This window comes from Peromyscus maniculatus, chromosome 1 (genome assembly GCF_049852395.1).
Source record: "Peromyscus maniculatus bairdii isolate BWxNUB_F1_BW_parent chromosome 1, HU_Pman_BW_mat_3.1, whole genome shotgun sequence".
NCBI classification, from domain to species: Eukaryota; Metazoa; Chordata; class Mammalia; order Rodentia; family Cricetidae; genus Peromyscus; species Peromyscus maniculatus.
In genome coordinates, this window is record NC_134852.1 from 128,770,163 (window position 1) to 128,795,727 (window position 25,565).

General features: G+C 47.6%; 1 protein-coding gene across 3 annotated transcripts in view; it reads left to right on the forward strand.

Moving 5' to 3' along the window:
- The window catches only part of Tmc5 (transmembrane channel like 5), an 89,002-nt gene that overhangs the window by 38,204 nt on the left and 25,233 nt on the right, over positions 1 to 25,565 (forward strand). For all 3 annotated transcript variants that reach the window (XM_076550873.1, XM_076550872.1, XM_006985690.3), the window contains 10 exons: positions 2,528 to 2,627; positions 4,232 to 4,319; positions 7,769 to 8,017; positions 9,590 to 9,741; positions 13,172 to 13,316; positions 14,979 to 15,134; positions 17,561 to 17,712; positions 20,538 to 20,616; positions 22,533 to 22,630; positions 25,285 to 25,380. In XM_076550873.1, coding sequence (XP_076406988.1) covers positions 2,528 to 2,627; positions 4,232 to 4,319; positions 7,769 to 8,017; positions 9,590 to 9,741; positions 13,172 to 13,316; positions 14,979 to 15,134; positions 17,561 to 17,712; positions 20,538 to 20,616; positions 22,533 to 22,630; positions 25,285 to 25,380 — 1,315 coding nt within the window. The remainder of the gene's footprint in view (positions 1 to 2,527; positions 2,628 to 4,231; positions 4,320 to 7,768; positions 8,018 to 9,589; positions 9,742 to 13,171; positions 13,317 to 14,978; positions 15,135 to 17,560; positions 17,713 to 20,537; positions 20,617 to 22,532; positions 22,631 to 25,284; positions 25,381 to 25,565) is intronic.

Consider the following 25,565-nt stretch of genomic DNA (forward strand, 5'->3'; position numbering starts at 1 on the left):
TCCCCCGGAGTCAGCCAGACTGGCTGGCTAGTCAACCCCGGGACTCCTTCTGTGTCGGCCTCCCCGTCTCTGGGGTGATGAGTGTGTGGTGCTGGGCCCAGCTTTTCACACGGCCTCTGGGGGTCCAAAGTCAGATACTCACACTCCTGTGGCAAGCACCTGACCCACTAACCCATCTCTGTAGCCTTTAAAAAGTTTTTAAAATATCAAGTAATTTTCAAGGGGCACCGTCAGTAATCTAAAGGGTGTTGGAGATGAAGAGTGTCTCTCTGAGACCTGCCTACTGAGCGCTGCTTTTCCAGGCAACCTTACCTCTTGTGCCTGAAGTTCAACCATCAAGTTGACCTTTGTGAGGCGCCGAATTTAGTTACATTTTTCTCGCACTCTGCACCTTTGAGGCAGGGCTTAATGAGGAGACTGAGGCTCAGGAAGCATCATTGTCACCATGGTTTCATGAGACAAGACAAGATGCCTCATGGCTAGGTTCATCCTGAGCCCGGATCTTAGCTGAGACCTGCTGGTCTCTGAGCTCCCAAGGCCAACATAAATGCCGTTTCTCTCTCACCCCGTACTACTTCAGACATAGGCCTGGGGCTGGGCTCAGTTGGTGGAGTGTTTGCCTAGCGTTTCAAAATCCGTGGGCTCTACGCCGGCACCATATGCACGGGACATGGTGGTATGTATCTGTGGTCCTGGCACTCATGAGGTAAAGGAAGGAGGATCAGAATTCAGTGTCATCTTTAGCTATGTAGGAAGTTGGAGACCAGCTTGTGTTTCATGAGATCTTAGACAAGACATTCTTTCAATGTTTTTGTTCTAGGTATAAAGTCAAGCCTGTGCCAGTAATTGCTAGGAGAAGGGGAGATGTAGCCACACCCAACCTTTTACAAATGGTCAGGGCATCCTTGCTCACACTGCCTGCCCCTCCCTGTTACTCTGCGTTGTCCCTCCCCTCCCCTCCCCTCCCTTCCCCTCCCCTCCCCTCTGTCTTGCCTATCCTGCACAGGGAAGGCAAAAGCTCCTCCTTTTCACCAGAGTAAGTCGTTGCCCATTGAGGAGCCCCCTTCCACCTCTATGAGCCCAGGGCTTCCTCTGAGGCTTTCTGGCTCCATGTTGTATCTGAGCCTGAGGAGCATCCCACACCTGCACTTTAGCAGGGCATCCATCCAACCAGTCACACTCACTGTTAGCAGATGGTCACAGCAGCTCGGACCTACACCTGACACACACTATCCAGAGGAAGAAAGGTGGTCTTTTGCCTGCCCCTTTTTTTTGTAGAAAAAAGAAATTCTTTCCCAGAAACTTTTCAGCCAACAGTACATCACACTTTCTTTTTTTGATCTTGGGAAAAACAGAAGTATTGGATTAGAATAATCTAAATGTTTGTTTTGATTTTGAGCACATATGTATGCACACACACACACACACACACACACACACACACACACACACCTTCTGGTCATGCCCATTTATGGCTTTGTTTTTTGAGATAGGGTCCCACTATGTAGCTCTAGCTGACCTGGAAGTCACTATCTAGAGCAGGCTGGCCTTGAACTTACAGGGATCTACCTGCCTCTGCCTCCTGAGTTTAGGGATTAAAAGTTTGCATCCCTTTGAAAGGCCCCAGTCGTGATTTTCGGAATCCCTGAGTCTATGTTATCACCTTTATCAGTCTATTTGGTGCTGTGTGTCCATTGTTTGGCACTGGGAGACTGAGGGAACAGAACCACCAGCTCCAGGCCATCGTGGGCTATAGAGAGAACAAGAGTCTGTCTTCAAATAAATAATGCTCTAGTTTCAATACCATAACTGACTGATTGATTAATTTATTTATGGGAGTGTGCAGGACAGACTCTCACTGGGTAACTTAGAAAAGAAGGCCGTTATTTGGGATTACAGTTCATGGGGTTAAGAGTCAGCCGTAGCAGGGAAGCATGACAATAAAGAGCAGGCATGGCGACTGGAACAGGAAGCTGAGTGCTCACATCTGGAACTGAGAGCAGGAAGTAGTGCTAACTGAGAATGGTTCAAGTCTTTAAGCTCTCAAAGCCTCCACCCACTCCGTGGTGCACTTCCTTCAACAGGGCCACACCTCCTCAGCCTCCCCAAACAGTGCCACCAACTGGAGAACAAACATTCAAATGCCTGAAACTATGGGGAAGATCTCACTCAAACCTAGATTGGCCTTGAATTCACTATGGAGCCCAGGCTAGCTTGGCTGTGAACTCACTGTGGAGCCCAGGCTAGCTTGGCCATGAACTCACTGTGGAGCCCAGGCTAGCTTGACTGTGAACTCACTGTGGAGCCCAGGCTAGCTTGGCCATGAACTCACTATGGAGCCCAAGCTAGCTTGGCCATAAACTCACTATGGAGCTCAGGATAGCTCTGGGCTTTCTATCTTGCCTCTGCTTCCCAGTTCTGGGATTGTAGACATGCACTGCCAAGTCTCGCTCCAGTTTTAGCTTTTAAAATGTTAAGACTGTGTTAAAGAAATAAGAAACAGAACTCTGTTCATTTTCTTCTGCAGGACAAAAACTAATTGCGTCCCTGGTTCCCATGACATCCAGAGACAGAATCAAAACCATCAGGAACCAGCCGAGGACCATGAAAGAGAAGAGAGAGCTTAGGTGTGGCCTTTGTTCTTACCTGGGAGACTCAGTCTACTGCTTTTATCCCATCTCAAAAAGATAAGAAATGAATAATACAGGAGACAGTTCTTCTGTAAGAGAAAGCTTTACAGGGTGGAAAACCTCACCCCTACCCTGTAGGGTTTCTTATGTAGCATTATCTGGCCTCAAATTCAGGATCCTCCTGCATCAGCCTTCAAAGTGCAGAAATAAAGGTGTGTATCACACCCAGGTCTTTGCTTTTTATTGGTATAGGCTCTATGGCCCAGACTGGCCTTGAATTTGCTATATAACCAAAGATTGTCCTGAACTCCTGATCCTCCTGCCTCTACTTCATAAGCGCTAGGATTAATAGACACATGCCTAGCCATGCACCGCTTGCTAAAGGCTGGGTCTTGACCTGTCTACCTAGAGGGCATGTGCACCGTGGTCCATGACTACTTCCAAAGAGGATTCTCTGGAGAAAAGCAAGTCTCCAGTGTGGTATAGTTACCACTGCCTGGGCCAGGTACTTGCTTAAGTTAGCTTCCCTAAAAGATAAGGCATGTTCTGAAAAGGGCAGTCCCCTCTTCAAGCCCAGACCTTAGGGTAACCAGAGAGATGCATTGGGCAAAACCTCCAAAATCTCTGACTCAAATGTCTTCATGTCACCAAAGGCAAGGGAAGTCTGAGAACCTGACACAGAGGAGAGGATTCTAAAGAGGCAGGACAGCAAATGCAATGTGCGGGGGCCTGAGCAGGCAGGGAGGAGAAACTGGGAAACTCCGAAGCAAGCGTCTGGATTTAGGTATCAGAATACACACGTGCTGGCTTCGTTTTGACAAGTGTACTGTATTAGTTACTTTTCTACGGCTGTGATGAAACACCATGACTAGGCTACTCACAGAAGAGTTTATTTGGGATTGTGGTTCTAGAGGGTAAGGGTCATGATGGCAGATGGAAGGCATGGTGGCTGGAGCGGTAGCTGAAAGCTCACATCTTGAACCACAAGAAAGCGGAGACAGCGAGCTGAGAATGGCCTGAGACTTTGAAACCTCAGAGCCCACCCACAGTGATGTACTTCATTCAGCAAGGTCACATTTCCCAAAGCGTAGTGCTAACTGGGAACCAAATGTTCAAATACCCTCCCACCCCAGCCTCTGGAGAACATCTCATTCAAGCCAACACACCTACCATGGAAAGTTGAGAGTTGACAGGGCAACCTGGGAGAGGCATGTGGGAACACTCTACATAGCCTAAAGGCTTACTATAAATTTCAAACCACTCTAATTTTAAAAAATTTGTGCTATTTTTAGCAAGCACCCAACAGAAACCAACCAACCAAATGAAAAGGAACAATGGAGGAGAGAGTTCAGTTGGAAAATGATCGCCATGCAAGCATGGCGACTGAACTTAGATCATCAGAACCCATGTAAAAGCTGACACAGTGACCACTGTGTAATTCCAGCACTGGAGCCCTGGAGACCCAGGATTAACTGATTCTGTTTTGGCCCCTGAGAGGCTGGGACTACAAGCAGGGGCCTCGGTGCCCAGCAGTGGCTGGATTTTTGTGGAAATGAATGACAACATTGACGTCCTTTATTTTCTCCTACTGTTTTCCACAGAAAAATAGTTGACAAAGAAAAGAGTAAACAGCGCCATGGCGCCCTAGAGGCCAACTGCTGTGCTCAGTGTCTGAACTCCCTTTCGCTGGTAAGTCAACCTTTAAAAACATTTTCTTCACACCTTTATTCCCTCACTTGGAAAGCAGAGGCAGGTAGGTCTCTGCGAGTTTGGAGGCCAGCCTGGTCTTCATAGTGAGTTCCAGGTCATCCGGGGCTACATAGTGAAACCTGATCTTAGACAAACTGTTTTCTTCATTAACATAATTTGCATGTTACTGCTGTAACATGTGCTATTGCTACACATACACACAACCTGTTTCAGGGTTTCTATTGCTGTGAAGAGACACCATGACCATGGCAACTCTAATAAAGAAAAGCATTTAGTTGGGGCTGGCTTAAAGTTTTAGTCCATTGTCGTCATGGTGGGAAGCATGGTGGCATGTAGGCAGACATGGTGCTGGAGAAGGAAATGAGAGTTCTACACCCAGATCAGCAGGCAGCAGAAAGAGAGAGAGAGACACTGGGCCTGGCTTGAGCATCTGAAACCTCAAAGCCCACCTCCTAGTGACACAGTTCCTCTAACAAGGCCACACCTACTCCAGCAAGGCCACACCTCCTGATAGTGCCACTCCCTACAAGCCTAGGGGAGCCTTTTCTTTTCCTCTTTTTTAAAAATTGCCTACTATTTCTTTTTTATCATTATTTTAAATGTATTTATTTATTTTACATCTCGCAGATTATCCTCTATCCTCTCCTCCCAGTCTCTTCCTGCCTATTTCCTCTCTGCCCCCCCTCCCCATCCACTCCTACTCTGTTTCTATTCAGAAAGGGGCAGGTCTCCCTGGATATCAGCAAAGCATGGCATATCAAGTTGCAGGGAGACTAAACACCTCCCTTTGTATTAAGGCTGGACAAGGTGACCCAGTATGAGGAGTAGGGTCCCAAAGGCCAGCAGAAGAGTCAGAACCAGCCCCTGCTCCTAGTGTTAGGAGATCTACAAGAAGAGCAAGCTACACAACTGTCACATATATGTAGAGGGTCTAGGTCAGTCCCATGCAGGCTTTAGGGAGCCATTTTCATTCAAACTCCACACAGCCTGCGTGGCTCAAGTCTGGTTAATTAGCATTTTCCTTTCCTGTCCTTCTGTCATGTGAACTTTTTCTAGGGAGACAGCAAACTTCTGTTCACTGCAGACAAGGAACCAACTAGCTTGTGAACCAGCCAGTGTTATCACAAGTTTCTGTACTGCCAGCAACTCCCAAGTACCCAGCAGCCACTTCCCAAATAATTGACTCTGAGGCTTAACATTACTTATAAATGCTCAGCTGGTAGCTCAGGCTTACTAATGACTAGCTCTTACATTTAAATTAACCCATAATTCTTATCTATGTTTAGCCACATGGTTTGGTACCTTTTCTCAGTGCGGCGTTTTCATCTTGCTTCCTCAGTGTCTGGCTGGTGACTTCTGACTCCACCCTTCCTCTTCCCAGAATTCTCCTAGTCCGGTCACCCTGCCTATACTTCCTGCCCGGCTAGTGGCCAGTCAGTGTTTTATTAAACCAATTAGAATGACAAATCTTTACAGTATATAAGAGCATTATCCCACAGCAAGTCAGTTCATAGAATTACCTACAGGGCATGGACAATTTGCAGGCTGCCACACACACCACTGAAGTTGTCTCTCTCCCCAGCAACCCTTCACTGCCTTGTGTGTGAGCCCCTACCCCAGTAGCTGTTAACTGCCCACAAATCTTAAGGAAGGAGCCAGGCTTCTTGAGTCCTTGCTCCCACCCACCATGGAAAGTAAATGGCTCCAATTTCGCACAGATCTCCTTTGAGTACTCACAGGGCTGAGAGAGTTTAAGAGTGTGACCGCCATGTCACACCCAGAGGACAGCATCCCACGCTTTTCTTCCTCACCTCTTCCTTCTTGCCTGCCTTCCATGCTTCCTTTCCTCCCTCATTCTGCCCCCTCTTCTTTCTTCTCAGTTCTGGGGGATTGAACCCAAGGCTGTACATGCTAAGCATGCACTCTACTCCCATAGCCCTTGATGTCCTCTCTTCTGGATCCTTATAAAACATATACCAGGCTATTGTGAGCTACAGTCATCCCACCGTGAAATACCAGCACTCATTCCTTCTTTATCCCAGTCCCTCTCTATCCTTCCTCCCCTCAATTCTTCCAAGCCTCTAACAGTTACTATTCCATGTTCTTCCCCATATAAGAGGGAACACGCTGGGGCTGGAGAGATGGCTCAGCAGTTAAGAGCACTGACTGCTCTTCCAGAGGTCCTGAGTTCAATTCCCAGAAACCACATGGTGGCTCACAACCATCCATAATCAGATCTGGTGCCCTCTTCTGGCCTGCAGTCATACATGCTGTATACATAATAAATAAATAAATCTTAAAAAAAAAAAAGAGGGAACACGCAGTATTTGTTTTTCTGTATCTGTATTATTTCATTCTCACAGTGTCCTCTAGTTCTAGCCACATTTCAGCAAATGATAAGATTTCACTCTTTGTAGCTGATAGTGGATAATAGTGTGTGAATATATATATTGCATTGTCTTTACCCATCCATGCACTGAGAACTGCTAGATCAATTCTGGATCTTAGCTATGGTGCTACAGGAACTTCCCTGGTATGCTGATTTCATTTCTTTTCATTGTATATGGTGCTGGTTTATTTCTGTTGTTATTGTTATGATAAAGCTCCATAACCAAAAGCAATCTGGGGAGGAAGAGTTTATTTGGCTTATGCTTTTGAGATCACAGTTCATGGTGAAGGGACTTCAGGGCAGGAACCTGGAGGCAGGAACTGAAGCAGAGGCCATGGAGGAGTGCTGCTTACCAGTTTATTCTTCATAGATTGCTCAGCCTGCTTTCCTAGAACTCAGGACCACCTGCTCAGGATGACCCAGCCCACAGTGAGCTGCCTCCCCACTTCAATCACTCAGGAAAATGCCCTCACAGATTTGCCTACAGGCAATCTGATGGAGGCAGTTCCTCAACTGAGGACCCCACTTCCTAAATACGTCTAGGTTTGTGTCAGTTTGACAAAAGCTAACTAGTGCACATACCTGGAAGGGGGTGACTGTATCATTTGGTGATTTTTTTTTTCTATTCTGGGGCTCATCTGTATGGGTAAACTGATTTGTATCTCGTTGTAAATGGGATGAGCTCAGCAAGACAGCGATACCAGTGAGGTCAAGGGTCAGAAATGGAAGAGGATGGAGGGAAGAGGAGCCAACATTCAGACTGTACAGGCCAGCACAGGTGTGGGAGTAAAAAGGTCGGCACAGGAAGGTAGGATGCTAATGGCCAGTTTGGCCATTGAAGCACAACCCGGGAAGGTGGTGGATAGTAGGGGTACATGAGAGGGTTGTTGTGACCATGCACGAAGTCACCTTTGTAAATGCACCTCAAAGCTGCCTGGCTGGGAACAGGGCTTTTGGAGCAGAGCTGTTCAGCCATTATAATGCCCACTCAGGAGCCACTTGCTGAGAATCAAGGCTCCTCTTTGCCTCCGCACTCCAGGCTTCCCGCAGAACCAAGAGCAACCTTTCAGAGCTCCTCAATTATGTCAGCTTGTGGCAGAAGACGTTCAAGGTCATCGGAGGCAAGTTCGGGACCAGCGTCCTGTCCTATTTCAGCTTCCTGAGGTGGCTTTTGAGGTTCAACATCTTCTCCTTCGTCATTACCTTCAGCTTTGTCATCATCCCGCAATTCACCGTGGCCGAGAGGAACACCCTCCAGTTCACGGGGCTGGAGTTTTTCACGGGGGCGGTAAGTTCTCCGTCCTCTGCGAAAGGTCACCACCGTGGAATCCCAGGGAATGCCTCGCACTTACTCAGACCTCTCGTTCTGCCTGGTTCTTCCTCCGGTATTGAGTGCCTGACATTGTGAGGCAAGCCACTGAAACACCCCACGGGTCAGGAGTCAGTGCTGCGGAGGGTTTTTAGCCACACCCCAGTTCTTTGCACGCTTGAACCATCTACACATGAGCAAATCATCCTTTTGTTTCTTATGAAAGATGAGTATTCCTCACAGGCTGCCCACTGTTTGTTTTCTTTCCCTTAGCATTACTCAGTGGACACCTCAGGTTAGAAATCTGTTTTTTTTTTTTTTTCTGTCTTTTTTTTTTCCTACAAAATATAATCAGTCCCCTGGAAAAATCCCTACTACAGAAGAAAATGAAGGAAAGTCCATTTTCTCTTTCTTCTTTTGTTTAATTCTCCAAGCTGGGGTGTATCCCTTAAAATTTTTAGTATTTTTATTTGTGTCTATGTGTGTCTATGTGTGTGTGTGTGATCTGTGTGAGTGTGTGTTCACATGTGTATGGGTACCTGCAGAGGTCAGAAAAGAGCTTCAGGTCCCCTGGGGCTAGAGTCACAGGATTTCATGAGCTGCCCAGTGTGGATGCTAGGAACTGAGTAGATAGCAGAGGTTGAACGTGTCTGACTCTCTGGCTTTCAGGTGCTTGGCTTGATCCCCAAGTTCAGGTGCTCACAGTGGGGTTCCTCAACTGCAAAATCAGGTTGATGTGAAGTTCTCTCCAACTCTAGGAGCTTATTTCTAAAACACCTAGGTCTTTTCCCCAGCAAACTACAACTCCCCTTCTACACCCACGGGTTCTAAACTCTGATTCAATCAACCACAGGTGCAACTATGTTTTATCCGAGGTGACTCAGGATAAGAACCCTTGCTACACAAACATGCAGGTCTGAGTTAGGACCCCCAGCACCTACATACAAAGCCAGGCATGACTGTGTGCACCTGTAATATGAGCACTGAGGTGGGCAGAGACAGGAGGGTTATTGGACAGCCAGCATGGCCTCCAACAGCAATCTCTAAGTTCAGTGGGAGACCTTGTCTTAGGGAGTAAAGTGAGAATCATAGATCAGATTTCTCACCAGCATACTCATGCACACACACACACACACACACACACACACACACACACACACACACACATACACACACTCACGAGCACTTGTATGTACACATTCACAAACACAATAAAGAATTATGTCTATAAGCATGTAAACAGTCATGATCCTTGTCTTTATTCTCTAATCTACAGACTGTAACACCTATCTACAGAACATTCATGTCGTGTTAGGCATGTCATCTCAAGATGATTTAGGAGCACACGTCTTGTGTGAAAACTAGGCCACTGCATACAAGTGTTGAGCACCTGCTATTGGTGGCATCTTCAGTGGCCCCAGAGCTGATCTCCTTGGGTGCCAAGAAGTGGCATGAATGTCTGAAGAACTGCAGACAGGGACCTGGAATACATAGCCATTCACCCTTCTTAAGCAAGCTCTTTAACTTGGATCTCTTTGCTGTTCCCGTCAGGGTTATTTTAGGGACACGGTGATGTACTATGGGTTTTACACCAACTCCACAATCCGGCATGGGACGGGCGGACCATCCTACAACATGCAGTTGGCCTACATCTTCACAATCGGAGCCTGCCTGGTCATCTGCTTCTTCAGTCTGCTCTTCAGGTACAGGTTCTGACTGGACGCTAGGGCTTATTTTATTTGCGTGTGTGCAGTTGTTTGTGTACTTGTGTACACATTTGTGGGGTCAGAAGACAACTTTGGGTATCTTTCCTCAAGCAGTGTCTACCTTGCCTTTTTATTATTTATTTATTTATGTATTCATTCATTCTTTTTTTATTTATTTTTATTTAAGCAAGGTCTCTCTCTGGCCTGGAACTTGCCAAACAGGCTTGGCTGACTGGCTAATGAGCCCCAGGGACCCATCTGTCCCTGCTTCCCCAGTGCTGGGATTGTAAGTGTGCTGCACCATGCCCAGGTTCCTTTTTACATGGGTTCTAGTCATCAAACTTGCCTTATTCTTGCATGGCAGCTACTTTGTCAACTGAACTATCTCCCCAGCCTCAAAGGCTTATCTTAGACAAGCTCCAAGGACCTCAGGCCGTAACACAGGAAGCTGGAGTATGATGGTGCACATCTGCCACCCTAGCACTTGGGATGGTGGGGAAGGAGGAGTTTGAGTTCAAGGCCAGGCTGGGCTATGTAGTAAGACCTTGTCTCCAAAGAAGCAATGTTAACCCAGAAGACAGCTTCTCTGCCACGCTGTCCCTGCACTCCTTGTCTTGCAGTGTAGAATGTGGACGGATGGAAGAAGAGAGGTGTTCACGTGACTTTAGGGAAACTGAGTGGTCAGTCTGAAAACAGACTCAGTAGCTGAGCAGTTCTACAGGCTAGACAAGGTGGAGGGACGATTGGCGAGGAGGTCCAGATGGGAAGTGAGCACAGGGGTGTGTCAGCCTCTCATTCATTTGCAGAGGACCCCGGCATGGATAGCTAAGACAGTCTCTCCTTGGCTTACAGAAAGCCATTGCTACAGTATGGATCTAGGATATGAGAGGTGGGAGATCTTCAGGTCACTGAGGGCCTGCACTCAATGGGCATCGTGGGGCCCTGACCCCTTCTGCTCCTGCTTTCCCACTTCACGGCCATGAGCTGAGCAGATTTATTCAGTGCCCCTCTGCCCGTCATGTTGTGTTGTTATGGGTCCAGAGCAGCATGGCCAACTAGACTTTTCCAGAAGCCTCTAAACCCATGGCTTCTCTCTTTACGAGCTGATACTCTTAGGTATGTGATAGCATGATGGGAAGCCTCTAAACCCATGGCTCCTCTCTTTACGAGCTGATGGTCTTAGGTATGTGCTACCATGGTGGGAAGCTGACCAGGACAGCCACTCTCTTCACGTTGTCTTCCACTGTGTCTTTCTGGTTCTCCTCACCTCTCCTCTCCACCCTCTTTCTTCCTCCTATCTCTCCTCTTCCTCCTCCTCTTCCTGATCTTCCTCCTCCTCTTCCTCTTCCTCCTCTCATTTTCTTTTGAAATTCTGGAGGGGAGCTGCATCCCAGGCCTAATTTCTTCTACTAAGAACGGCAGCATCTTTATTAGGTCCCACCCTGAGGTCTTCATTATTTTAGTTGTTACTTTTTTAAAGACCTTGTCTCCTAATACAGTTGTATACTGATTACGTATAACAATCAGGGCTTACAACTTTCACATCTGAATTTGGGGAACTCATAATTCAGCTCATATAACCTCCCTGCCAGCATCACTGTTCAAAGAAAAATGGGATTTCATTGAAACTTATCAAACTAGAACACAGCTGTCACTCAGTGGCGATGCATTGTGGGAGGGCAGTACTGGCTTCACTCTGCAGGGACAACATGTCCAGCTGGGTGCCAAGGGAATCCCAGTCTGAGACACACCATTATCACACAACAGAGGCTAATGAATGCCTCCTGCAATGACTCTTGTGGCTTTCTGAGTAATGTCTCCCCAGGATTCCCATTTCCAACTCATAGCACCCATGGACATATCATTTTGTGAGGTGTATTCATCTCCATCACTGTGACAAAACTATTGCCACATACAGCTCAGTCCATGGTCACTTGGACCCATAGTCCCTGGGCCAGGGTGAGGCAGGCTAGCTAGAGGAGCAAAGCTGCTTACCTCTCGGTAGCCTTCCTGACGACCTAGCAGAGAGCATCTCTGCGCTGGCCAGCCTCCTCCTTCACTTTTGTCTCATCTGGGTCCCTACTGTGTTCCCACTTTCATGGTGGCCCTTTCCCCTTTGATGATCATCTCTGGAGACAACCTCATGACACCCCGAGTGTGATTTAGTAATATGGGCATCTCTTAGTCTAATCGAGTTGGCAAAGATTAACCATCACACAATGCGAAAGGGACTCTGGCCAGGGCGGTGGACACCTGTAATTCTGCAAGAAGACCTTTACAAGTTCGAGACTGGCCTGATCCACATAGTGAGTTCCAGGCTAGCTTGGGCTACATGGGGATACCCTGTCTCCAAAACAATACAACACATGGGCCCTACAAATGTAAGGATCTTAAAAGTAGGGAGGGGTGTCTAAGATTGTCAAGTGGGTCCAATAAAAATCACAGGGAGCCTGAAAGATGGAGATGAGAGGTCGGAGGGAGGGCAGAGGTCGGGGGAAGGGCAGAGGGAGGGCAGAGGGCAGAGGGCAGAGGGAGGGAAGAGGTCAGGGGGAGGAGAGAGGTCAGAGGGAGGAAGGGAACATGTTATTTTCTGGTCTTGAACATGGAGGAGGGGATGCAAGTCTAGAATGGAGGGAAGCCTCTGGAAGCTAGAGAAGGCAAGAGAATGGGGTCAGTTCTAGACCTTTCAGAAGGAGGCCAGCTGTGACATCTTACCATCTGCCCTGCAACGTGTGTGTGTGTGTGTGTGTGTGTGTGTGTGTGTGTGTGTGTGTGTATACGTGTACCAGAGGACACCTTGGATCTCTTCTTTGATGTTGTCCATCTCTTTGAGACAGGGTTTCCTCCACCCTGGGCTCACCGATTAGCTAGGCTGATGGGCCGGTGAGGTTCAGGGATGGCACTGCACCCGGCTCCTCAGAGCTGGACTTTGAGCATATGCTAACACACTGGGCGTTTTTACATTGGCTCTAGGGATCCAGACTCAGGTCCTCATGTTTGCACAGCAAGCATTTTACCGACTGGGCCATGACCCCAGCCCCCTCTTAACTTCTGACCCCAGAAATGTGAGGTGATAATCCTGTGATGGGTTTAGCAATAGCTGGGTGATCTTTTATTGAGGCAACATGGATGGTATTCTCATAATATCTCTGTGAGGTGGGTACTATTGTTATCCCTATTATACAGATGTGAAAACTGAGGCTCAGAATACTTAATGGGGTAAAGATCTCGCTATTGGCAAAATGCAGACTTACAAGCCACACCTGTCCGTTCCTGTCACTTATAGAACATTGTGCTGGTAATTCCCCTTCTCTGTGGGAAGAGTTTGGATTGCCCATGTTGCTTTTTATTATCAGTAAGAAACATCCCCGTATGCCTCAATACCTTCATAATAATGCTTGGACGTTTTGGTTTCTGCCTTCCCCAGCATGGCCAAGTACTTCCGGAACAACTTCATCAACCCCCATATATACTCCAGGGGGATCGCCAAGCTTGTCTTCTGCTGGGACTTCACTGTCACCCATGACAAAGCTGTGAAGCTAAAACAGAAGAATCTGAGCACCGAGATCAGGGTAAGGCCCAGATCCGGAGTCCTCCCCACCAGCCTCCTCGCATCCCTGTGTTTCTATGGCTTTTCCCTGTCTACATTCCCCCCCCCACGTGCGCCCCCTTTCCTTCCCTTTCCCATTTCTCTTTCTCTTTCCTTTTGAGACAGGATTTCAGGTGGGTGGTGGTGGTGCACGCCTTTGATCCCAGCACATGGGAGGCAGAGGCAGGTGGATCTCTGTGAGTTTGAGGCCAGCCTGGTCTACAGAGTGAGTTCCAGGACAGCCAGGGCTACAGAGTGAAAACCTGTCTCAAAAAAGAAAGAGAGAGAGAGAAAGAGGGAGAAGGAGAGGGAGAGGGAGAGAGAGAGAGGGAGAGAGGTGGGAGAGATTGATTCATGGGTATCACAAGCTGACCTGGAATTTGAGATCTTCTGCATCAGACTCCCAGTTGCTGAGGTTATAGATCTTTGCCTTCAGTCTTGATCTTGTCTATAAAATATTAAATTATGGGCAATACCTAGTACCACCCCATACATGGGGAAATGGACTCTCCACACCATGTCAGGCTCAGTCTTCACTGAGACCAGCTTCCAATTCATCTGAAAACATGTCCACTTCTTGAACTCACACCTCCACACTGAAAATCCTACCCTAGAGTAGTGGTTTTCCATCTGGGGCAACTGTGTCCCTCAGTTGGATGCTGGGCTATCTGAAGACAGTGGAGATTTCAGCTGCTACAGTTAGGAAAAGGTGCAGTGGTGTCTAGTGGGTGGCGGTCTGGCATGCCATGAAGTACCTCCCGTACACGGTAAGGACAGTCTTCACCCCAGACACAGAGACTGAGCTGCCCTGGTCTACAGGGATAAGATCCTTTTACTCAGAGAAAGGGAATTACCAGCTCAAGTGAAGCAGCCAGGTGTGGTGGACCACACCTTTCATCCCACACTTGAGAAGCAGATGTTGGAATTCGAGGCCAGCCTGATCTACATAGTGAGATCCAGGTTAGCCAGGGCTACAGAGTGAGACCCTGTCTGGAAAAAAAAGAAAAGAAAAAGACCAAACAACAATAAAACCCCCCTCCCCGCCCCCAAAAGAGTGAGTAGTAATTATAAACTATCAATAAGAGGGCTTTGCCGACAGCTTTCATTTCTTCCTCCATGTGGTACTTGGCCTTGGTCATCAAGAAAAGGCTCCTGTTGAGTGTTTTGGGGTGGTGTACAGTTGTACACCTGCCATCCTGGGGTGGCAGAGGCTGGGGTTCTGTGGTTAAGGGTAGGCTAGGCTACATAGTAAGACCTTTGTTTTCCCAAATGCAAAGATAAAAGAGAAGGAAGGCAGGAAGGAAGTGACGGAGGGAGGGAGGGAGGGAGGGAGGGAGGGAGGGAGGGAGGGAGGGAGGGAGGAGAAGGAAAGAAGGAAGAAAAGAGAAAGAAAGAGCAGATGGGGAAGCAAAACAGAAAACACACTGTGACTGCAGGCTACTGCATCTCTCTGGTCCCCTAAGATGGAAATGGAGTTTGAAGCTTCTCTGCCATCCTGAGATTCTCCCTTGGTCTCCCATGATCCACCGTGATCACAGACTTCCCCTTTAGCTCCCCTGTGGTCTAGGCTGGCCCTATGATCCTGGGGATCTCTGCTGAGGTGGGGAAGGGCCAGTGGGTCCACTTGACTGTCTGGCCCTTGCAGGAGAACCTGTCTGAGATCCGCCAGGAGAACGACAGACTCACGCTCCACCAGCAGCTGACCCGTTTTTCTGCTCACATAGCCGCCTGGCTGGTCTCTACTGGAGTGGCTGCAGCCTGCTGTGCCGCTGTGTACTACTTGGCTGAGTATAACTCCGAGGTAACCCTTAGGGCCGGAGCAAAAAGAGCCAGGGAGGAACGGGATGCTGCTGCAGAAGATGCAGAGCTGAGGCCTCCAGCTGGGCGCTGTGGCAGCAGCAGCCGTACCCACAGAGGCTTGCGTCAAACTGCAGAATATCACAGGGAAAGGGGCATTGGGCTCCTGTGGAGACGGGATGTTGGCAGAGACCTGGGATCAGATTCTTATTTCTGATTTTTTTTGTTTTGTTTGTTTGTTTGCTTTTGTTTTTGAGACAAAGTCATTATACAACAGAGGCTAGCCTTGAACTCGTGATCTTCCTGCTTCAGTCTCCCAAATGCTGAGATTATAGACACTCATCATTCTTTGTTATTCTGTCCCCAGGCCCCCACGACACCTTGACAGAGTAGATGCTCAGAAACTCCCGTGTGGCTTAATCTTTCCTGGCCCCCATGTTCCACCTCTGGTGCAATACAAACAATAGGTGTGGGATTCCACACACTTGAAGGGTTGTCATTGGCCATAATAAAGTCTGACTTTAAAGAGGGGAACTGAATCAGTCTGCCATTGACCACATGGGGTGGAAGCAGTGGTTGGGCATCTGCAGGTAGAAAGGCTTTTCCTCCTGCATTTGCCCTGAAGTGCAGGGCAGCTACTGAGGCACAGACATCTCAGAACCATCCCCCGGCCCAGGCACCTTTGCTGGGCTGAGCAGGATCTACTATTGGCATAACCCCAGTGGCTGTCAATCACTGGTAAGCACAGCTTCCGTGGCTGGCCTTGGCCTTATTTCATCTCACTGGATTCTAGTTAGTCCCCGTGGCTTGAGGGATGCTCCCCTGGCTCAGAGACACCTGTCACCCAGGTTTCCCCTCGGCTGCTCAGTATGGGACAGAGAGGCAGCATTAGGACCCAGACATGTTGGTTAATTTCCTCAGTGTTGTGACAGAGGCAGTGCCAGGGAGGAAGGAGTTACCTTGGCTCACAATTTTAGGGGATGTCATTTCATCTGGGAGGGGAAGACGTGGTGGCTGGGCATGGTTAGCATAGGTCTGAGTGAGTGAACCGTCTTGATGGGTCGAGAAGCAGAGAATGTAGAGGCACCAGAGACTGGGCTTTGCCCTTCAAAGGCTGGCCCCCTGTGGTGCATTTTCTCCAGTCATGCTTTCTGCCCCAAGGTCCCACAGCCTTCCAAAACTATGCTACCAGCTGGGGACCAAGTATTTAAACACACAGGCCTGTAACTTTACATCCTGCCCACGCTATGATATGAGGGTTCCAAAAGTATACCAAGAGGTCACAGGTGCTTTCAAGGCCTCTAGGAGTGGATACAGGTGGGGTTGGGCCCAGGAGAAGGAGAATGAAACATGCATATAATATATATGTAGAACAACAATTTTAAAAAGGCCATGAATTTGAAAGAGAGCAGGGTGAGGTATACACAGGAGAGGAGTGAGAAAGAGGAAAGGGGAAAAATACTGTAGTTATATTTTAGTTTCAAAAAATAAATAAAAAATGGGGGCCAGGCATGGTAGCACATGGCCTTTAATCCTAGCGCTTGGGAGGCAGAGTCAGACGGATCTCTATGAGTTTGAACCCAGCTTGATCTACATAATGTGTTCCAAGGATAGCCAAGGCTACATAATAAGATGTTGTCTCACCACCCCCATGATGATGATGTTGATGATGACGATGATGATAATGATGATGTTAATAATAATAATAGAGTCACAGGAGAAATCCCATGGTGTTTAGTTCCCTTGCACCATGGCTAAAATAGACTTTGTTTCCACAACAAGAGAACTTCCTAGCCCAAGGCATCTTGGTAAGGAGAGCCAAGTCCCAGCAGAGCTGTCTGAGTTTTGGTCACCGTCTGTTTCCATTCTGCTGCTGTGATAAAATATTCTGACCAAAACCAACCTGGAGAGGAAAAGGCTTATTTGGCTTATACTTCCAGGTCACGGTCCATCACTTGGGGGGAGTCAGGCCAGGAACTCAAGCAGGAACCTGGAGGCAGGGAAGGGGTAAACACTGTTTGCTGGCTCCCTCACAGGCTCATGATCAGCTAGCTTCTTAGACAGCCCAGGAACACCTGTCTAGGGCTGGTGCTGCCTACGGTGATCTTGGTCCTCCTGCATCAATTACCAGTCAAGACAGTGCCCCACACATATAACCACAGGTCATTCTGATCTAGGCAGTTCCTCAGTTGAGGTTCCCCCTTAGCACTTGACTCTAGGTAGTATCAAGTTGACAAGAAAAACTAACTGGCGCTGATCTGATTGAATGCTTCCTTGCTGGGTGACCTTGGGAAGATGGATTTACCTCTCTGAGATTCAGTATGCCTCAGAGGAACTGGGGAGGGGGGGTTCCCTACTTCAGACCTTCTGATTGTGCGGAGAGGGTCCACAGCTCCACAGACCTCTAAGGCTTATCCTCCAACTTTGCAGTTCTTGAAGACGCACAGGAACCCTGGGGCGGTGCTGTTATTACCATTTGTTGTGTCCTGCATCAACCTGGCTGTGCCTCGCTTCTACTCCATGTTCCGCCTGGTGGAGAGGTACGAGGTACCAAGACAGGAAGTCTACGTCCTCCTGATCCGGTAGGTGTGTTACACCTGATTTCAGCTCATTTCCAGGAGCTGGAAGGAGTTCCATTCAAGTGTCGAATGTTCCTGAAGGAAGGCATTCCAGGAATGAAGTCTCATGTGATGGGTTAACAGTTGTCTTAGAGTTTCTGTTGCTGTGATGAAACACCCTGGTCAAAAGCAAGTTGGGGAGGAAAGATGTACACTTCCACATGGCTGTTCATCACTGAAGGAAGTCAAGACAGGAACTCAACCGAGGCAGGGACCTGGAGGCAGGAGCTGATGCTGTGGCCACAGAGGAGTGCTGCTTACTGGCTTGCTCCCCATGGCTTGCTCAGCCTGCTTTCTTATAGAATCCAGGACCAACAGCCCAGGGGTGGCCCCACCTACAATGGGCTGTGCTTTCCCCCATCAACCGTGAGTTAAGAAAATGTCCTATAGGCCTGCCTGCAGCCCAGTCCTAGAGAGGCATTTTCTTAATTGAGGTTCCCTAATATCGGATGACTTTAGCTTGTGTCATATTGACATAAAACTATCCAGCACAACAGCCTTCAAAGAACCCTGGAAAATGTGATTATTGAGTGTGGATGCTTTTTTACTAGATGGTGGCTTACCTTTTCAATGGCTGCTGGCCTGAGGATTAACCTAACTCTCAAGTGTCACTGCACAGATGGACAAGTATTGTGCAAGGGTTCCTGACTCAGGAGCTCTGGTACCCACTGCCTCATGCAGGAGGAGAAGGCATATTTTTTAAATTCATCCACAAAAACAGAAAGGAGGATGTTCTTGCTGACTCCTTGGCTCAAAGTTGACACGCCTTGGTGATGCCCATTTCTATGTACAAGAGATGCTGCCAAAGTTTGATAAACAAAAAACAAAGCTACCCAGTTTCTGTCCTTGCAGCCTCTTCCTGGCTGATTCTCTTGCTGACTCCTGGCTCTGACCACGGATCTGCACAATTTATAGTGTCCTCCCACGGATGTGCACAATTCATATGTCCTTACATGGATGTGCACAATTTATAGTGTCCTCCCACGGATGTGCACAATTCATATGTCCTCACATGGATCTGCACAATTCATAGTGTCCTCCCACGGATCTGCACAATTCATAGTGTCCTCCCACGGATGTGCACAATTCATAGTGTCCTCCCACAGATGTGCACAATTCATATGTCCTCACATGGTTGTGCACAATTCATAGTGTCCTCCCACAGATGTGCACAATTCATAGTGTCCTTCCACAGATGTGCACAATTCATAGTGTCCTCACAGATCACCTCCGGAGTCCCTCCTCTCTGTGGCCTCGGAAATCTGACCCAAGGTCCATGTGCCAGCCTCATGTTCTGTCTTTCTCCTCATTATGCTCCTCACTGGGCTCCCAAGTGTTCTCAGACATGTCTAACTCCATACCTGCCTCTGCTCTGGCTGCTCTCTTTGCCTGAAAGTCTCTTCCTACATATGGCCCTGGGGCTTGCTTCCTGACTGCATTTCAGCTTCTCTTAAGTGTTGTCCCTTCTCGGCGTTTTCCCTCACACTCTTATTCCTTACATTATAATTTCCTTCCACTTCTTAGCATTTTAGTTATTATCTCCCCCAGCAGTGTGAGGGGAAATTGTTTTCTTGCTCACAGTACCTGGGACATTCCAGATGTTCAAGAATAATTAGAGAGTGAATGGATCAATAAATCAGTGAGTCGATTATTTTCAATTTATGCTATGAAAAATTCTAACCATAGATGATTCTTGTGCCATCATCGTTCCTCCCAATCCACCCACTGGGCCGGGGTTCCACTTTCTTAGGTATAATGGCTGATATTGATTGTCAACTCAGTAGACTCTCTAATTATTTAGCAGACAAATCTCCAGGCATGTCTGGGAGTTTCCAGACTGGGTTAGTTGAAGTGGGAAGATCCACTCTAGCTGTGGACAGCACCAGGATCCAGGCTGAATGAAAAGAAAAAAAAAAAGCTGAGCACTAGATCCATCTCTTTTTGTTTCCTGTGTATGAAATGTGACCACTGCTCATGTTCCTATTGCCATGTCTGCCCTTACAGGATAGGCTTTATCCTCAAGCAGTGAGCCAATAAAACAAACAAAAACCTCTTTAACTCACTTCTTAGCAGGTGTTTGGTCATAGCAATGAGAAGATTAACTAATGCATTAGGTATGCACAGAGAGGTAAATATTAGGGATTGCTGTCACACTTGAAGTTTGGGAAAGATGAGTGTAACATACCACCTGTGGTAGAGTTACACGGGTTGAGATGATTTAACTAGGGACTCGGTACAGCATCTTGGGTGGGCACTCAATAAATAAATATTAAGCACATTTCTTATTACTCTAGTGGGCTCTAATGGGAGAGAAACTGGTTCATTTGCAGGGTCAACAGAAGAGAGTGTATTAAGTCAGAATGGATTAAGTTTTTGCTGCAGTAACAAGCCTCCCCAAGTCTCAGTGGCATGAGACACAAAGGTTTACTTCTTGCTAGTGTTACACGTACATTGTAGACTGGAGAGAAGGTTGTGTGTGCATGCTGGTTCCCAAGCAACCCAGGCTGAGGCATCAATGCCCATCTGAGACAGTGCTGACTGCCCTTTGTAAAGAAGGGCAGTGGGTTCTGGAGGGTCTCAGAGTGACGTGCAGTGCTCACGGCTAGAACGGACACATGGCATCTTATCTGCGCATAGTTCACCTGCTAGAACTCATCTTGGGGGCATATCCAGGCTCGGAGGGCAGGCAGAGATGTCTGTCCTACTGCATGCCTACAGGGAGCACCGACCAACAGCACAGAAGTCTGCCAACGAGCGTGACCAGCGCCATTTCCTCTTCTGTTATTTAGAAACATCCTTCTGAAGATCTCCATCGTTGGAATTCTTTGTTACTACTGGCTCAACATCGTGGCCCTGTCTGGTGAAGAGGTGAGATTTATGTGCTGTTCTGCCTTGAGTGTGTTTCTTGGCCTTTAGTTTCCTGACAGCCATCACACTTCCTTTTTGAAAGAGGAGAGGAAAGAAGCTGGTCTGGGAAGCAGCTGAAAGCAGGAGGGCTTCGTGGAAAAGCTGAGATGCCAATCAAAATCACTCAATCTCTTTAGCCTCAGTTTTTGTATCTGTAAGATGGGCACCATTCAGTACCAGGGGTAGTGTGAGTACTGTGACCAGCCTATGGTGAGCATACAATAGACAGCATTTCTGAGGCTAGTCTGTTAAAATAGCCTGAGGTTGAGCACAGATCCTTCTGGAGCTTTGATGTTCCATTTTGTCCTACCCCAGACACCATGGGCTCTGCTGATCCCCAGACATGTAGCTCATCTGGCTGTCACTCACATCTAACCCTGACTGTCCCCGGCTCTCCCACACTCACCATGGCTTTTCATCTTCTCTTGCCTCAGAGCATGGGTTTCTGGTCCTTGCACTCTGACAGTGGCGCCCCATAAGGCCTCAAAAGAAAGATAACCTCGTTGGTTCCAAGGCCCTCTCCTTGGAATTCCTCTGCTTCTACCACTAGTTTCCCTATGACCAAAATCCTCTGTATCATACACTTTCTCCACTTTTGTCCAGTGACAGTGTAATAATAAGAGATCCCTTATTTCTTTGGCTCCACTTCCAGTGCTAGGACACACTGGGTCCCTGAGGGACCATACTGGCCAAAATAACATTGCTATGTCTGGACGCAAATTATTTGTCTTAACACAGTATTTTCACCAAATCCTAATCATTGAAGATATTCAAAACCAGCTTTCTTTCTTTTTTCTTTCCTTCCTTTTTTTCCCCCTTTGAGACAGGGTTTCTCTGTGTAGTTTTGGTGCCTGTCCTGGCTCTTGCTCTGTAGACCAGGCTGGCCTTGAACTCACAGAGATCCACCTGGCTCTGCCTCCCGAGTGCTGGGATCAAAGGCATGTACCACCACCGCCTGGCCCAAACCCAGCTTTCTAAGTAAGGATATTAGAGAACATATCATGTTATAGCTACCCATTTATTCTTCTGTCCATCTATTCATTTATTTATGTATCCATCCATCCATTCATTTAATCTAGCCATCCACTTATTCAACTATCATCTATCCACTTAATATTCATCCACCCATTCATCCATCCACTTATCCACCTATCCATGTATTTTTCCATGTATCTATTTGCCCAGTCATTTCCCCATCCACCCATCTTCCCATTTACCCATCCACCTACCCCTATTTCTCCCTGCATCTACGATCTATCCATTCTTGTCCTCATTCATCTACTCATCTATCCATCCATGAGTCCTTGGGCTGTATAAGGAAACCTTCCTTCTTCAACCAGATCTGAAAGCTGCCATTACATCCTCTCATGGCTCTGACTTCCTGTGGGGGTCGCTGTCCACCAGCTTACACCAACTTGTGAAAACCTCTAGTCACTTTTTAAAATAATATTTTTATTACTTCTAAATTCCATACATTTATACAATGTAGAAGTCAATAAATAGAAAGAGGAGGAATGTTGTTAGTCCTCCATGCTTCTTAGTCTACTGAGGAAAATGCTTAGTCCTGGTGGGGAAATGGGGTCTCGAAGGGACAGGGCAGAGATGAAATATCTTAGAAGTAGAGGTGATGAGATGGGGAGATTTTTGTACATGTGAGCCGTGAGCCTTATGGGGTAGAAAGAGAAGTGCAGAAAGAGAATATGCACACACACACACACATACACACACACACACACACACACACACACACACGGCAATGGTTGTTTTTACAGATTAAGTCTGCTCCTCTGGGTACACAGGGTGTGATGAAATTGTGCCCACATAAGCTGAGCAGGGCTACCAGCCCTGCCTGACCCTGACTCATGTCTGCTTTCCAGTGCTGGGAGACGCTCATTGGCCAGGACATCTACCGCCTTCTTCTCATGGACTTCGTGTTCTCCTTGGCCGATTCCTTACTGGGGGAGTTTCTGAGGAGGTAAACAGTCAGTTGTGAGTGGCTCTGTAACCAGAGACTGATTCCTGGCTGAGCAGAAAGTGTGGGTTCCTGCCACGTCTGCTGTGTGTGTCTAATCTGCCCATTGCCCTTCAGGGTGTTGTTCTCTTCTAACTTAACGACATTCCACCTTCACCTGACAGCTCACAGGGTTTAGGCTGACTCTACCCAACCTTCTATTTGGACAAAAATTCCAGAAATACAACAGAAACTGAGCCACTTGGAATCTGTCTCTCCCTTTCTCTCATTCTCTCTTGTCTGTGACGTGGGAATGGAACCTGGGGCCTCAGACATGCTGGCCAATCACTGTACCACTGAGCTGGGTCTCCAAACACATGTGTATTATTTTTCAAGATTTTTTATTTATTTGTTTATTGGTGAGTGTGTATGTATGTGTGAGTGTATGTGCACCACGTGCACATGTACATTCAGCCACCCAAGGAGGACGTCAAATCCTCTGGAACTGGAGTGAACAGGCAGTTGTGAGACACTCAGTGAGGGTCCTGGGAACTGAACTTGGGTCTTCTGCAGTAGCAGCCAGTGCTCTTAACAGCTGAGGCATATCTCCAGCCCACACTAAAATCCTTATCTACTATAGATAGTATTACTATATATATCTCCATATTTGTGAGGTTGTTGTTGTTGTTATTGTTGTTGCTTGTTCCTTTTGAGGCAGAGACTTGCTCTATAGCACAGGCCAGCCTCAGACTCGTAGCAAACCCCCTGCCTCAGCCTCCAAGTGTTGGAATTGTAGGTGTGTACCACCACACCCAGCTTGACCCTCCCTCTCCCCCGATTTCTCTACATACACATTACCACACGTGTGCATACTGTACCATACTCTATAATCTCCGAAAAGTGCAGTCAAATGGTTTTGCTGCACAGAACACAGATCCTCGTTTCAGGTTAGAGGGATCCCTGCAGACGATGTTTTTACGCAGCAGACCGTGGTCTTTATTTTTTATGCAGATGTACAGGACTGAGGCACTGTGACTACTGGACAGATGTGGTTCTTTTATATATATATATATTGCAGTGCTGGGGTGGGGAGAGACACAGGCCTTCTCCCTGCTGAGCCCTACCCTAGTCCTATGGGGATCTGTTCTGTCTTTATTCACTCACTTTGTAGTGATTTGATGTGCGCCTGTTCTTCCAAGGCATTGGTTTTGCTGAGGCTGTAACCCAGGGCCTGAGACTTGTAAATTCTTTTGTTGTTGTTGTTTTTTTTTCAAGACAGGATTTCTCTGTGTAGTTTTGGTGCCTGTCTTGGATCTCGCTCTGTAGACCAGGTTGGCCTTGAACTCACGGAGATCCGCCTAGCTCTGCCTCCTAAGTGCTGAGATTAAAGGTGTAAATTCTTTACCACCAAGCTGCAATTTGACTTCTCTAGAGTGAGATGCCATGATATAGTGCCCGGTTTTCTCCCTGCCAGATTTTATCAGTTCTGTCCGGGCTTGCTTCTATTCCAGCCTCTGTCCAGCGCCTGAACGGAAAGGGGAGAAGCATTTGTATTAACAGAAATTTAGGGGGAGATGGAAACTTCCCGGTATAAAGAAATCTGGCTGAGGAGATGGCTCAGTGAGTGAGGGTTTTATCACACAAGCATGGGGCCTGAGTTCGAATCCCAAGAACCCACATGAAGCCAGTTGTGGTAGCACATCTATCATCCCAGTGCTCCTAATGGGAGACAGGAGAAGCCCCCAAACTAACTCACCAAAAGACCCTGTCTCAAACAAGGTTGGAGAGCTGACACCAAGATGGCCCTGTGATTTCCATATGCACACTGTGCCATGTGTGTACACACATGAATGTGCAGACACATGCAGACACATATCAGACACATCAACAAAGAGTCAAAACAATAATAGTAAGAAAAGAGAAAAGAAAATGTCATTAAAGAATGATGTAAGCCCTGGTCGGTCAACCACACGCCAGGGCAGGTGTGTTCCCAAGAGCAGTTGGGTAACACACACTGGACTTGATGGCAAGGGAGAAGAGTTCCATGTCGGGTGGGTAGGGAGGTGATGGTGGAGAGGGTGGTTGTGGGGGGAGGGAGGGTGGATATGATCAAAACGCACTGTGTGATATTCTCAAAGAATTAACAAAAATAATATTTAAAAGAACAAGAAAGAGAAAGAAAGTTTCCCCAAAGTATATAGAGAGCTTGTTTTCTTCCTTGGGGATCATGGACCATCACCGACTCTAAGGCAGGAACTATGTGTGTGGCTTAGTTGGCTCAGTGGTAGAGGGCACACTTAGCATACACAAGGCCCCGGGTTCCATCCTCAGCACCAAAAATAGTTTTCAAAAATGCATTTGGGTTGGGAGGCGCTTGGCTTATTTGCTTCATGGGGGAAAAAAATGTATTAAAGAATGGGATCAACCAGAAAGTAGGCTGGCTGATTTAAATGAGGGCGGCCAACATCCTCTAGAATTGTTTACAATCATCATAATAGCTCCCTACTTGACCGCACTGCAATAATCCCACATCTCCCCGGTTCCCTCCACTGCTGGAGAAACTTCTCTAGGACCCGCAGCTTCATTCTTAACTATGGAGGGTCTCTGCTGCTGTTTGTGCTGGTCGCTGGGGTGCTCTGAGGTGTTGTTTGAGCACTAAATGTAGTATGTTTTCACAGGTTCATTGGGATGAAATTCATCACAAGTCTCAGCTTACAGGAGTTTGACATTGCCAGGAATGTTCTAGAACTGATCTATGCACAGACTCTGACCTGGTAAGTGTTGCAGTGCAGCAGACTGCCCCCGTCAGTTCCCACCTTGGAGTGGACTTGGGAGTTTGGGTTGTAGGTCCCTGATCTGTTGTTTAAAAATCTGAGTGGGGCCGGGTGGTGGTGGCGGCGGCGGCGGCGGCGGCGGCGGCGCATCCTTTAATCCCAGCCCTCTGGAGGCAGAGGCAGGC